The sequence below is a fragment of the Macadamia integrifolia genome, chromosome 6 (assembly GCF_013358625.1).
Source record: "Macadamia integrifolia cultivar HAES 741 chromosome 6, SCU_Mint_v3, whole genome shotgun sequence".
Classification (NCBI taxonomy): domain Eukaryota; kingdom Viridiplantae; phylum Streptophyta; class Magnoliopsida; order Proteales; family Proteaceae; genus Macadamia; species Macadamia integrifolia.
Window position 1 is genome coordinate 20295274 of NC_056562.1, and position 13335 is coordinate 20308608.

Genomic DNA, 13335 nt, shown 5'->3' on the forward strand with positions numbered 1-13335 from the left:
CCCTCCCCGAGATTCGAAAGTTCATTGAAATCACCAACAGGGTATTAACTGCATCGCACCGCATGGTATTCTCTATTTGGTTGCCTTTTTATGGACAGATGACCCCATAGTATCGAAAGGTCAATTACTGATGGGCAAACATCTATATATGAGCTGTCCTACCAAATTGTCTATTAATTGTTAGGGGAAAAGAGGGGTCCCAAGTCGCAAGGCCCTGCATCAGTGTGGGGCCGAGAGGCACACATGGGCATAAAGGTATCGTTGGTTTTTGAATTCCAAGGGTAGAGTATAAGGGTGCCAACCAACATGTCTAGTCATAGGGTATCACACGATCAGAGATCGTTCTTTTACCCTTACCATTGGGAAAGATTTTTCTATTCGAAAATGGCACCTGTACTAGTGCATGGGTCAATAGGATAGTACCTAAAAATATCAATAAAACAGGTATTATTGCCTTTCATTTCCTCCTTTCAATGTCTAATGTCTAGTCACAATGCTTCACCTGATCATGCATCCGTATGTTGAGACACAATATCAAAATCGTCTGTGATATAACAATAAAGTGCAAGTGAACATCCAACGATTCAGGGACCTCGCGATCAGGGAATAATCCTCAACCCTTATTAATAATAGTTTCCGCTCTAGACTGGGTACCCATTACAAGTAACAGGTGCTCAGGCGGTTATGTTTATTGAAATAACTATTAATAGAGAAAATAACAGGAGGAAATACTAGTGCATCAAGACAAGGAGGGAGCAGAACAGATTTGACTGATCATTAAAGACAGCAACGTAGGGGAAACATTTTTCTTTCATTTAAGTAAGAACAAAAGGGAAACATTAATTAAAACCACAAAAAGTCTAAGAAGGGGAAGTCAATTCCCGAACCACCACCCTTTGCTAACTGGTGAAGCCCACCTGCTTAGCTTCCCATCACCCACCATTAATGTTGGAGGGCTAAAAATCTGGGAAACCCTAGCCTTAACAAGAAGCAATAAGGGTTTCATCTGGTGCGTTCTTGACTTCCTCAATTACAACACTATTTCCTACTTTTATCCTATAAAAATAGACAAATTCCCATAGGGATTGAGGTAAACCCCGGCAGGACTTCCATACCATCAATCGGATGCAGCAGTGGTCTCAGCTCCACCGCCGTCACCACCGCTGCCGCTGCCACTGCCACTGTTAGCAGTACTGCTGCTGAGAGATGCATTGATTTGGTGAACTGCATTGCAAAGGTGGTTAGTGATGGCTGTGACGCTTGAGAGATTGAGCTTTGCAGTTGGGATGGTGCTTGCCAACACCTGTAGGCCTACAGTAAGTAAACAGCCTGAAGAGGGTTGACCATTGCTGTCTTCGTTGCTGCTTAGGCTTCCATCATTGTCGGTGGGACCTACAGGAAGTATTGCGAAGCCTACAGGGAGGACAGGGATGTAGGAGGGATCATCACCGCTCATAGCAAGCTGGATGGCATCAACATCCACGGTGGTGTAGACGATGAGGCTGCCACTTGGGTCAGCGAAGCTTTCCTGCAGAATCAGCTCTACATTCTGAGCGGAGTTGCTAGGTGCCTGCATTCATGCCATACGGAAGCAAGAGTAAGTTAATAAAACATTGGGTTCAGCTTGGCCATGGTAAGGGAAAAGCTCGGAATAAATATGGATCAACAGAAAATGTAGTCTTTTGTAATTTTTGTCCCTTTAGACTCATTTCTAAGGAATTTTTTGTATACTTGTTGGGGCTACAATTTTGATTCTTTATAAAGTACTAGTGAACAAAGTTTTGCTGCTACCCGTGACTCGCATCCACATAAAGGGAATAATTCACTTCTCTTTTGGGTTCGCAAATGATCTCATGGGTTTTATTATTGTCTAAAAGGAGAATGTTAGGTATGCCGTCCGGCTTTCCTGGAACTAGAGCTCTACCAATAGAAAGGCTAGGATGGGAGGGGCATAGAGGACTTTTTCAAAGGAAAAAGAAGAGAGATAGACAAAGATCTAGGTCTACTACCAGATCTAGGTATACCCAGCCTTTCGCCTTTTCTAAAAAGTCCTTCATGATTCTAGACCGAACAATAGAAAATTTGCTGCAACCTAATTTTCATTGGGTATTAATTTGTGCCCTCAATCAATTGAAGAACACATGTTATCACCTAACCCGACGTGTAGCATACACATGGGTAAAGGGCATGGAGGGGCATTTATGAAACCCAAAAGTACATGTCATCACCTAACACTTGACCATAGGTACACATACACATATGGGTAGGTGATCCAGACTCGATTAATGGACAAAGTATGGCCTTTTACTCCACTTCACTTGGCTAGACTCTCCAACAGTTTCTCTTTCCAGAGCTCTTTTGACAACCAAGTACACAACCATTAGTTAATAGTAATGATTATCTCAGCAATATTAATTAGCCCATAATAAGTGAACATCAAACTTATGGAATCACATAATAGTGTCTTTAGATTGGATAAAATGCATCTTTATTTTAGACAATTCTAAGGGAGATATCTTAGAACACAACAGTGACACATGGAAGATGCACTTACATTTATGCGAAGAAGAGAAATACAATTCCCAGGATGTGAGCCATTTGCAATGTGAGCAACCTCATGTAATGAATTCCCACTTGAAAGAACATCCAACTGTCAAAAGATCAAAAGGTTATAAGTTGGTTCTTTCCAGTTCCTCCTTATTGTTCCTACCTTCAACCTTTGTATCAAGAGAGATAATTGAAGATAAAATGAGATTAATTGTTAAACTAACCTGAGATCTGCGGTGTTCATCCCTTAAGAGATCGAAGACCTGATGATGAGGGAATGGCAGAAAAGTTGTGGAGACAGCACTTAGGATCAGGCCATTGGGTTGGCCAGGCTCTGTGTTTTTCCTTGTTGTTATACGAACAGTGTCTTCCAGAGAATCAGAGAGAGCTGTCCATGATTGACCTCCAGATGTGCTAACGTTAACACAAAATGTTCTTACCATCCTTTGGGCCAGTTTCATTAAGTTCTTCCTTGCTTCAGGAGATGGTATGACTGCAAATATCATTGTTACAAAGTTACCACACATCACCAGTATTAAGAATTAACAACACGTCAGAACAACAATTGGTAAAAGAAAAAAGAAAGAGAATCACAATGATTTATGTGGTTCACGTAAGATGGACTGTGTCCATCTGTGAGAGATAAATCAGAGCTTTCACTATTTTGATGAAGAAAATTACAAAACTCTTACTCACACCTCCTTACGAGATAACACCCTAGATATATATAGAATCTTGCGCATTACAATGTAGAGAAACTCTAATCCCCCCAAAAGTACAAAATTGTCAATATTGGGGAAAAGTGACCAATACTTCTTGGATTAAAGTGAGATAAAACTTCACTAATAATGACAAGAATATTATCAAGGAATTTAATTTTTGTAAAGTGACTGATAAAGAAATTACAAAACCCTAACCCACACATCCTTAAGAAATAACACTCCATATAAAATGCCTTACACGTTACAATATAAAGAAACCCTACCTAATCCCCGAAAGTACAAAATTACAGATATTAGGGAAAAGTGACTATAGTACTTCTTGGGCTAAACTGATCAAGCTTCACTTATAACAACATTAATATTATTAGATATTAAAACTATGTAAACACAATACAAAATGCATTTTATAGAATTGTTTGCATTTGTGAGATGCCTAGAATACTATACATATGAGCAGAAATATCTAATACATGTAGAGACATAACTATAATATCGACCGTTTCCTAATTTTCCATGATAATACAAGCATTGTTGCTACACATACACACAAATATATAGAGGGAAGAGCTTAGAGATAAGTACCTCCAAGGTCAGATATATTTCTGGCCATGAGACTTGCAAACCTCTCACACTGCCGTTGTAAAACTGCTAACCAGCGTTGTGCCCCAAATGCCATCCCACCGGTTACATATTGATTGAAAACCTGATGCAATGGTTTATTCTCTACCTCTGCATGTTCTACCCATGTCACCTGTGTATGGCCCAATAAAAAAAAATCAAACTCCATGTATTTCACATTAAACACCCAATCAGTGATATCTAAAACTGATTCGGACTTCATCTAGTTCTTTCTTAAACTTGGGGGAGTCTTTTTTTTTTTACTCCACTTGGGTGACTCACTCGAGTCAAAATCTGAATTTCCAACTATGATTTATGTAGCAGAAGAGAAAAAGACAAACAAAATGAAAGCATAAGTAGACCACACGTACCCTTGAGTATCCATTAGGCATATCCTGAATGATGCAGCCAGAGGGTCGTCTTCTGTAGGTAGGGAAGCAAAACTGGTGATTGTCTTGTAGGCTATCAATTGGGAAATCAACAACGGCCCAACTTCCTTCTTCTACATTTTGTTGGCAATACCGAAGAAATAGAATCTCACGGGTAGGCACCAAAGGTGAAAGGACTTGCAACTCCGCATACATCTATCCAAGACAAATAGATTCATGAGGAGTGAAAATTAGGAAGAGAAGACCCACAAGATCAAGAAGTGAACATTGAGATCATCATTACCAGATGAAGTGAACCACTAGCATGTCCCGAAACTCCAGAAGTTATAATTTGAACAGTTTTTGCCCTAGTCACAATGGAAGGAAACAGTTCCATCCATTTGTTCTGAAACACCAACAAAGAATGATTATGGAATTGTTATGAGATGCTTCAAACACACTATATATAAACTTGTTTGAGTAAATTGAGACTTACAGCATCTAAGAAAGACTCCACCAAAGTAATACTATTCATTATAACAAGAGCACTGCCACGGCTAGCTTCTGTCCTCATTTCATTTTGCTGTCTCTTGAAGCCATTAGGCCATGGAAACATCTTTACATGCTCTTCCAGGTTAAGAACTTCCTTGACATCGTTGCTGTTTCTGCCCCAGAGAGGCTCACCAGCCTGGCACATCTTCACTAGTTCATTTGCAGCAGTCATGGCTAATTCTAGAGCTAAAGGCTTCTCATGTTCCATTATCAGCCCACCTCCGGCGATATGCGGGATCTCCGGCAGCAGCGAAGGAGTTACAGGTACCATCTCATTGCAATTTCCCATGGAGTCATGAAAACTCCTATTGTAGATACCCATTTCAAGGTCCAACGAAGGCAGTAGCATTGGTTGTGCCGGAGGTGCCAGTGCCTGTATGGGCCGGCCACCGCATCTTTGGACCAGGCAAGAGATACGCTCAAGCTGCAAAAAACATTTAACAGAAATCAATGAACACCTAAAACATATCCTTCTAGGTGTCACTATGCCTATTGAAGTTATAACGCTTCATTATTTGCCACCTGAAAAAACATTGGTGATGCGCAAACTCTGATTTAAAGTTTTAATAAAATTATCAAAATGCCATCAAATAGCGATGAATATACAAAGGCCAAGTAACGAGGTAGAAAACCCAAAACCTAAAACCCGAAACGTTAATACCCATTTACATCTCCAACTGGACTACAAGATCTAACAATCAAAGAGTGGAAGTGCAAAAACAAGAGAGAAACAAAACCCTAACACCCCATTTGCATGAGAAGATCAGCTACACAAGACGACAATCTAAAATAGAAAGTAGCAAAACCAACACTCAATATCAATGAAAGTGACTTAGATTAACAGAAACCCAAATGCAACACCCTAATACCCATTTACATGAAAAGTGGTAAAATATGAAACAATCTGAAACTCTTAGAACAAGGGAACAGTACTGATATATACCTCCTCCTTCAGCCTTGCATTCTCAACTCGAAGATGCTGTTCTTCGTAAGAGACCTCGCCGAGAATGGCAGCGCCACCGCAGTTAGGACACATGATGTTCCTCAACGCCGCTTGCAGACGAAAGTTTTCCTTCTTCAGATTGTCATTCTCTGCTCTAAGCATCACATTATCTGTTCGGTCTTGTTGCGCCTGTTGTAATTAAATACACAGCAACCATGCACACAAAAAGGGTCAAATCAAGGTTTATTATTCCTCACCAAAAACCAACCCTCTCTCTCTCTCTCTCTCTCTCTCTCTCTCTCTCTCTCTCTCTCTCTCTCTCTCTCTCTCTCCATGGAAGAAGAAGAACTGCAAAACAGCAAAGCACAGGCGGCATGTTTAATGCGCACCCTGTGCGCATATTACTGTGTGCGCCAGTTTTTGCTCCAAACTAGTACGTAAGGCACTAAATACACCCCCTCCCATCCCAAGAAACCGAACCCAAGCGGCCAAAGCTTCCGTGTTCACGTAGACATTATAGAGAGAGAGAGAGAGAGAGAGAGCGCAGGTTAAGGCTACAAACGAGGATGGTACTAAAGTGCGCACCTTCAATTGTGTCCGCCGATTCTGGAACCAGAACTTAACCTGGCGAGGTTTGAGGCCGAGTTCTTGGCTCAGTTTCAGTCTCTGCTTGTCGTCCGGGTGTGGACATTCCTTAAACAACCTATATGTCCAAAAAAGAAATATTAATAAAAAAATATTCCCATAAAACAGAGAAGGGGAAAAAAAAAAAAAAAAAAGACAAAGGTTAGAGCTTACGCTTCCATCTGTTGAATCTGCTTAGCTGTGTGACGGTGATAACGTTTCCTCTTAGCCTCCTGTACTTGTTCTTGCTCTTGATCGTCGCCGGAAACTTCCTCACCCTGGCCGCCGCTCCCGGACCGGCTCTCTATCTCCTCATCTTTTCCTCTCATCATCATCGGCGTCATCATCATGACAGTGCTCTCATCCTTCTGTAACAAAACAAAGAAGAAACGTTTACTTATTATCATTCAACCCAACGCATTTTAGCACACAAAACAGACACAGAGAAAAACTTGTAAAGGTAAAGGAGAGTTACCGGAATAATAGAAGTAGGGAAATGATTGAAGGAGCCCATGTTTGGCATGAAGTTGAGGTTAGGGTTTCGGATCGGAGAAGAGAAGAGTTGGTCCGATGTAACTATACTTCCTCCCATGTATGACATAACTTGACAATCTCCTCCATACATCTTTAAGAAACTAAAGCTTACCACCACCCTGAAAAAAAAAAAAAATTCAAGATCTATGAGAAGACTTCCAAACCTCCATTAAAGATTAAACCCACAAAGAAAGAAGAAAAACAGAAAAAGAGTTCTCAGAAAAACCTGTGTGGGTATACTGCTCTTTTCAGAGATGGAGAAGCCTCTCTCTAGAACTCTCTCTCTCTCTCTCTCTCTCTAGAACTCTCTAGAACTCTAGAACTCTCTACCTCTCTTCCTCTCTTCCTCTCTTCTTCTCTCTTTCTGTGTATATATATACACAGAGACACAGATACAGACACCATTAACTGGGTTTCTCAGAGAGTCGCACCATAGAAGCACAGGCAGGAGGGGCGTACTCGTTTTCTGTCTCCACTCGTCAACCCGTCATAAACTTGGTAATAATTACATACCGTACATGGTAAATGCGGACTATAACTGCGATACCCAGAAACCGATGATGCCAGTAAATCGGTATTGGCTGTTCTTTGCCATATGGAACGGCTTCAGTGGGTGAATTAGCGTTTTCCATAAGAGTGAAAAGTCAACCTTATCTCCTTCCTTCGGCTACGCCGGTTATTAATGTGTTCCTTCCGGGAACTGGTTTTCGGATGGAAGTAGGTAACGTATATACCTTACACGCTTTGCCCTGTTTCCGGGCTAGGGTTGAAACGGGTGGGGTAAACGGTTGCGGGTTTTTATTATTATTATTCCATGGATTTTCCCTTTTCAATTTTTTTTTTTTAATTAGGTTTTATAGACAAATATCAAGAGCACATTAATGAGACTCACTATTACAAGGTTTGGGAGTGACAAAATTTTTCGATAAATGTTGTGGTATTCGGCCATTTTGATAATTAGATAGGTGTATTAATATACGTATCGGGTATACTAAAAGGGTATGCTTTGAACATTCTTGGCCTATCGTGAATATGCAATCGGTCTGATTGTACAATAAACTTTTTTTCCTTGTATTTTCAACAGTACAATTACTTTTCTAAAAGAAATTATTACCGTTTAAAAAAAATTTCTTAAAAGTAAAACTCTTCTGCCAACCAATTTAATTTTTTTAGAACCTACCTACTACCCTTACTCAAAGTAGGAAAAATCACTGTGGCATTTCTATGTATAACGCTTAAGCATACCATACGAATAGAGGTCGGCACGGGTGCTTAAACCTACCATATGAATATTGGTCGACAAGGGCCGCTTAAACCTATCATATGGAAAGAGGTCGTGCGTTAGGCTACGTTTTGCACCTGGAATAGATTAACAGTGTCGGAATTTTTTTTTTTTAATAGGTTATATCCATTTTATTGGAAAAGAGATGACATTATATACAACATAAGGAAAAAACCCTTTCTACAACTTATCGGCATATGGCACAAGAGCAAACCGAGCTCCAAAAGACATTTAATAAAAAAAGACCCAAACAGCTAAAGGGAACAACAACTAAGCTACTCAAGAACTATGATCATGTAGATATCAAATGCCGGACTTGAGAGGAGAATGAATTTGTTGCTCATATGATTACGTGATCGTATGAGTAAGCATCCAACACTTTTCTCACTTCTTACCATTACATGGATGAAGAACGGTATATTTGGAAGCAAAAGAGAAAGATGTTGGATGCTTACCTGTACGACTAAGTGATTGTACGAACAACGGATCCAATCTCCATTTGGGAGGACTTTCCACTTTTGAATAAGAAACTGATTCCTAAGTGTTTTTGGCCCCCGTAGAGGAACTAACTTGCATAGATCTGCCATGTCAGCTCCCAAACCTAAACAACTTAGTTGAAAGCTATGTGACTAGGAAGGCCCACAAATGATTGATAGGCCATTTCGTCATTCTAACCGTCTCTTGACAGATGTCCCTCATGATTGTCGATCGGGATCTAGTTTTGTTATGAAAGATATGGAAATTTCTCTCCTTCCAAATATGAGAGATGGTACAACAAAACGACAAGTTAGCAATTAACAACGTTGGACATGGTTATTGGTCTTTGGATTTTTCTTCTTTTTGTCACATAAATCATGCTGAATCACCCAGTATGTACCAACCAAGGATTTAGTTATCGGTATCGATAATCGGTACTATACAAATTGGTATCAATAAAAATTGGTGCGTATCGGTACTTTTGCCCTTGCTTTTTCAAAAAAAAAAGTACATTTTTTTATTGTTTTACCCCTGAAATGATATGGGCAACCTATCTAGATCGGTCAAGTATTGGTATTGGTTTGATATGATCGATATGATACCAATACTTGAAACCATGGTGCCAATTGATCAGCACATAGGTTGATAGCTTAAAAGGCCTCTCGGGTTACATCCACCGGTAGCCTAATTATGGTTTGTGCAAGGTTGGAACTAAATTTCAAACATGTTTCAAATATTTTCTAGGTTAAAATCCCAGTTTAAAATATTTTCTTACCCTAGACGATTTTCTCAAAAGGGTTTTAGTCATGATGCATAGGTTGATACCAATATGCTTATCTTAGGTCCTTTTTAATTAAGGCGAATCCTTAATGTCCTAATGTTGAGGATCACCTTAATTACATATGCATGCTTAGGATTACAAGAAAACACATTATACAAAAGTAAAATTCTAAGACATAGAGATATGTCGCAATTTGGCCAAGTCATTGAGGAGTGATCACCAAAGCTCTTAATCCACCGTTGCATGATGGTTTTCACTATATCTTATTAATGGAAGTTTAATCTAGTCCAATATGCTTAACTTTATCAAACCACAAAGGTGGACTGACTGAGGAGGTTTTGATGTTTCCGTGTGACTTAATCAAATTGGCTGCTAAATTCTTGTCTACTAATTCAACTACTAAGCAAGTTGGATTATCAAACATGTGTGTTTGCTTAACTCTTTGCTCTCATTAGTGGTTGTTTCTATGGAAACTCATACTTCACCCGAAATCTAAATTTTTTTTTCTGGAGATTGGCTCATGGAGGGGTTCCTACCAAGGTTATCCTAGAAAAATGGAAGGACATTGATACAATCATTGACACAATATGTGGATTGTATCATAAAAGCAGGAATCTATTGATCATATATTTCGTTATTGTGAGTATCCTGAAAGAATTTGGTCTGCATGCCTTTTGGGATTACAACAAGAAACTCATTTTAAAGCTTTGATGTAATAAGTTATTATGTACTTTATAAATTCCATTCCTCGGGATAATTTGCCAAATTTTTTATCACCTTCATTGTTATATGCTATTATTCATGGAACTATAGGAACAATATGTTTTTCAAGTAGGATAAGCCTAATCTCCTAGTGATTCTTTTTACTCAGTGAAACAATGGACTGATCAAGCAAGCAATCATTCAACACCTACCCAGATGAACTAAATCCACGAGATTTCCCCCCCCCCCCCCCTTTTCCCCCTCCTCCATCTACGATAGCATGTGTTGAAGTCACTGGTAAGACCTATGTTTAATTGATAAAAATAATGCAGCTTTATTTAATGTTGATTATATGATAACAAGAAGCACCATTAAAGCATATCTTAGAGGGCTGCTCATGGGAGTGAAGCATGCATCTGCCACTGGATGGAACCATGGGGAGATATGGACTAATTCTGCTGAACAACAACTTTTTCTTTTACTAACTATAGGAATTGCACTTGGCCTCTCAGAGAAATTTTTTCTTTTTAGATGTTCAGATTTTGGTGTCTAAACTTAGCATCTGTCTTAAACCAACTAATGTTGAAAAGAAGCACCATTAAAGTGAACATCTCTTTCTACTCTTCAATCCTAAAATTATGTATATTTAATCCTTTCTTCTTAATGAATTTTTTTTCTTGTAATAAAAAAAAATAATAATCTTTGTAAGTAATATCAACTTTATTGGAAAAGAGAAGAAAATAAATACAACATAAGGAAATAACCCTACTTGCAACTTATAGGCATACACCCATAAAAGCAGATCGAGCTCCATAAAATCTTTAATAAAAAGACCCAAATAACTAGAGGGAACAACAACAAAGCCACTCAAGAACCAGGATCACAAAGACGTTATTTTAAGGCCCAAATTGGATGACTTCCCACTTCTCCTAGGTGTTTTGGATCCCTGAGGAGGAATTGCCTTACATATCAATCTAACACATCAACTTGAATGTCCCAAATGATGGTCGGTCGGGATCTAATTTTGTTATGAAAAATTTCTCTACTTCAAAATATGAAAGATGGTACAATAAAAAATCGAGTTGGCAATTAGCTGTGTGCAACTTATAAAGAACCGTAAACTTTTTCCTCGTATTTTCAACACTACAACTATCTTTTCTAAATATTAATTATTACCGTTTAAAACAATTTCTGAAAAGGAAATTTTCTTCTGTGTGGCATATCTATATATGCCGCTTAAAACTACCATATGAGTAGTGGTAGGCAAGAGCCACTTAAATCTACCATAAGAGAAGAGGCCATGCTTTGGGCTACATTTGCAACTAGAATGGATTAATAATCAGACTCATTAGAAAAAAAGAGACTCTATGTCCTGGAACAACATTGTAAGTATTCTCTCCAGTCTTCAAAAGTCGGTTTTTATTAAAATTGAAAATAGTAGGAAAACACATTTTTCGGAGAGATTCATGGTTACCAACCATATTTGATTGTTCTCCTGATGAATATCTCTTACAAAGAACAGCCCCTCCTTCATTAACCTAGGCGAGTGATTTTATCTATAACAATGCTTGGAATACAAGTTTATTATCTGATTTGCTTGCTCCCCATATTATGTCTCACATTCTAAACATTCCAATTTCCTTAGAACAGGATTTTGGTACTGTAAACTCTCCAAAGCTGGTATCTCATAATCAAATTGGTTGCTAAATTCTTATCTACTAATTCAACTACTAAGCATGTTGGATTATCAAACATGTGTATCCGCTTTACTCTTTGCTTTCATTAGTGGCGGTTTCTATGGAAACTCATACTTCACCCGAAATCTAAGATTTTTTTCTAGAGATTGGCTCATGGAGGGGTTCGTACCAAGGTTATCCTGGAAAAATGGAAGGGCATTGATACAATCTGTGGATTATATCATGCAAAGCAGGAATCTATTGATCATATATTTCTTTATTGTGAGTTTCCCGAAAGAATTTGGTCTGCATGCCTTTTGGGATTATGACAAGAAACTTTTTTTTAAAGCTTCAATGCAATATGTTATTATGTACTTTATGCATTCCATTGCTCGGGATAATTTACCAAAATTTTTATCACTTTCATTGTTATATGCTATTATTTATGGAACTGTAAGAACAATATGTTTTTCAACTAGGATAAGCCTAATCCCCTAGTGATTCTTTTCACTCAGTGAAATAGTGGACTGATCAAGCAAGCAATCTTTCAACACCTACCCAGGTGAACTAAATCCATGAGATTTTCCCTCCTCCCCCCCCCCCTCCCATCTACGATAGCATTTGTGGGAGTCATTGGTAAGACCTATATTATCTCTTCATATTACTGCTTAATTGATAAAAATAATAAAGCTTTATTTAATGTTGATTATATGATGACAGGAAGCACCATTAAAGCATATCTTAGAGGGCTGCTCATAGCAATGAAGCATGCACTGGCCATTGGATGGAACCAAGGGGAGATTTTGACTGATTCTACTAATGTACAACTTTTTTTTTTACTAACCATAGGATTTGCACTTGGCCTCTCAAAGAAATTCCTCTTTTTTCGATGTTCAGGTTTTGTTTTTTATCACTAAAAGGATTCAGAAACTTTATTAAAAAGATAGAAGAAAAAGTGGAACAAAGCAGTTTAAGATCCCCACCTTCGGCAATGCTATCAGCAGGGATCTAAAACCCCATTAACAAAACCTGTATAGAGGTCTAGTAAGTCTATCAGTCACTAGCTCATCCTAAATATGTCTAGGAAAATTTGTATTAGTATCAGTAATTGACCTCTTTGCCACCACATCTGCAAGATAGTCTGCTATTGTATTGGCTTCCCTGTAGCAATGTGAAATCTTCCAAGTGATTGAATTTAAGAAAGGTTCTATCACATTCCAATCCTGCATACCAAACCATTGGATCAACCTAGCCTGAACTACTACCACAACAGCCATCGAGTCAGCTACTATCCATAGGGCAATAGTGCCTTTCTTCATAGCTAGAAATATTCCATCCTTTAAACCACGAAATTCAGCTATGCAGTTAGTCTGAATTCCCAAAGAGATCTTGAATGCTGCAACAATATCTCCATTGTGATCTCTTAGAATACCCCCTGCTCTAACACTCCCTGGGTTACCCAGTGAACATCCATCCACATTTAACTTCATCCATCCAATCAAAGGTTTG

General features: G+C 38.6%; 1 protein-coding gene across 1 annotated transcript; it reads right to left on the reverse strand.

The window, feature by feature from the left end:
* Nucleotides 1–792: 792 nt before the first annotated feature.
* Nucleotides 793–7238, reverse strand: LOC122081049 (homeobox-leucine zipper protein ROC3). Its single transcript, XM_042647999.1, has 12 exons — nucleotides 7135–7238; nucleotides 6850–7026; nucleotides 6549–6742; nucleotides 6336–6453; nucleotides 5751–5939; nucleotides 4752–5231; nucleotides 4560–4661; nucleotides 4259–4471; nucleotides 3852–4020; nucleotides 2772–3040; nucleotides 2555–2650; nucleotides 793–1570 (listed from the first exon to the last, which is right to left on the reverse strand). Exons 2-12 carry the CDS (start codon nucleotides 6997–6999, stop codon nucleotides 1118–1120), a joined length of 2433 nt encoding a protein of 810 aa, XP_042503933.1. The 5' UTR covers nucleotides 7000–7026; nucleotides 7135–7238; the 3' UTR covers nucleotides 793–1117.
* Nucleotides 7239–13335: the final 6097 nt, after the last annotated feature.

Bases quoted from the DNA above. Each gene is read 5' to 3' on its own strand.
- LOC122081049 (XM_042647999.1), bottom strand. From the start codon at position 6,999: ATGTATGGAGGAGATTGTCAAGTTATGTCATACATGGGAGGAAGTATA. The intron at 4,662-4,751 runs GTAAGTCTCAAT...TTGGTGTTTCAG, and splicing joins TGGAGTCTTTCTTAGATGCT to AACAAATGGATGGAACTGTT. The intron at 2,651-2,771 runs GTTAGTTTAACA...ATCTTTTGACAG, and splicing joins ATGAACACCGCAGATCTCAG to TTGGATGTTCTTTCAAGTGG.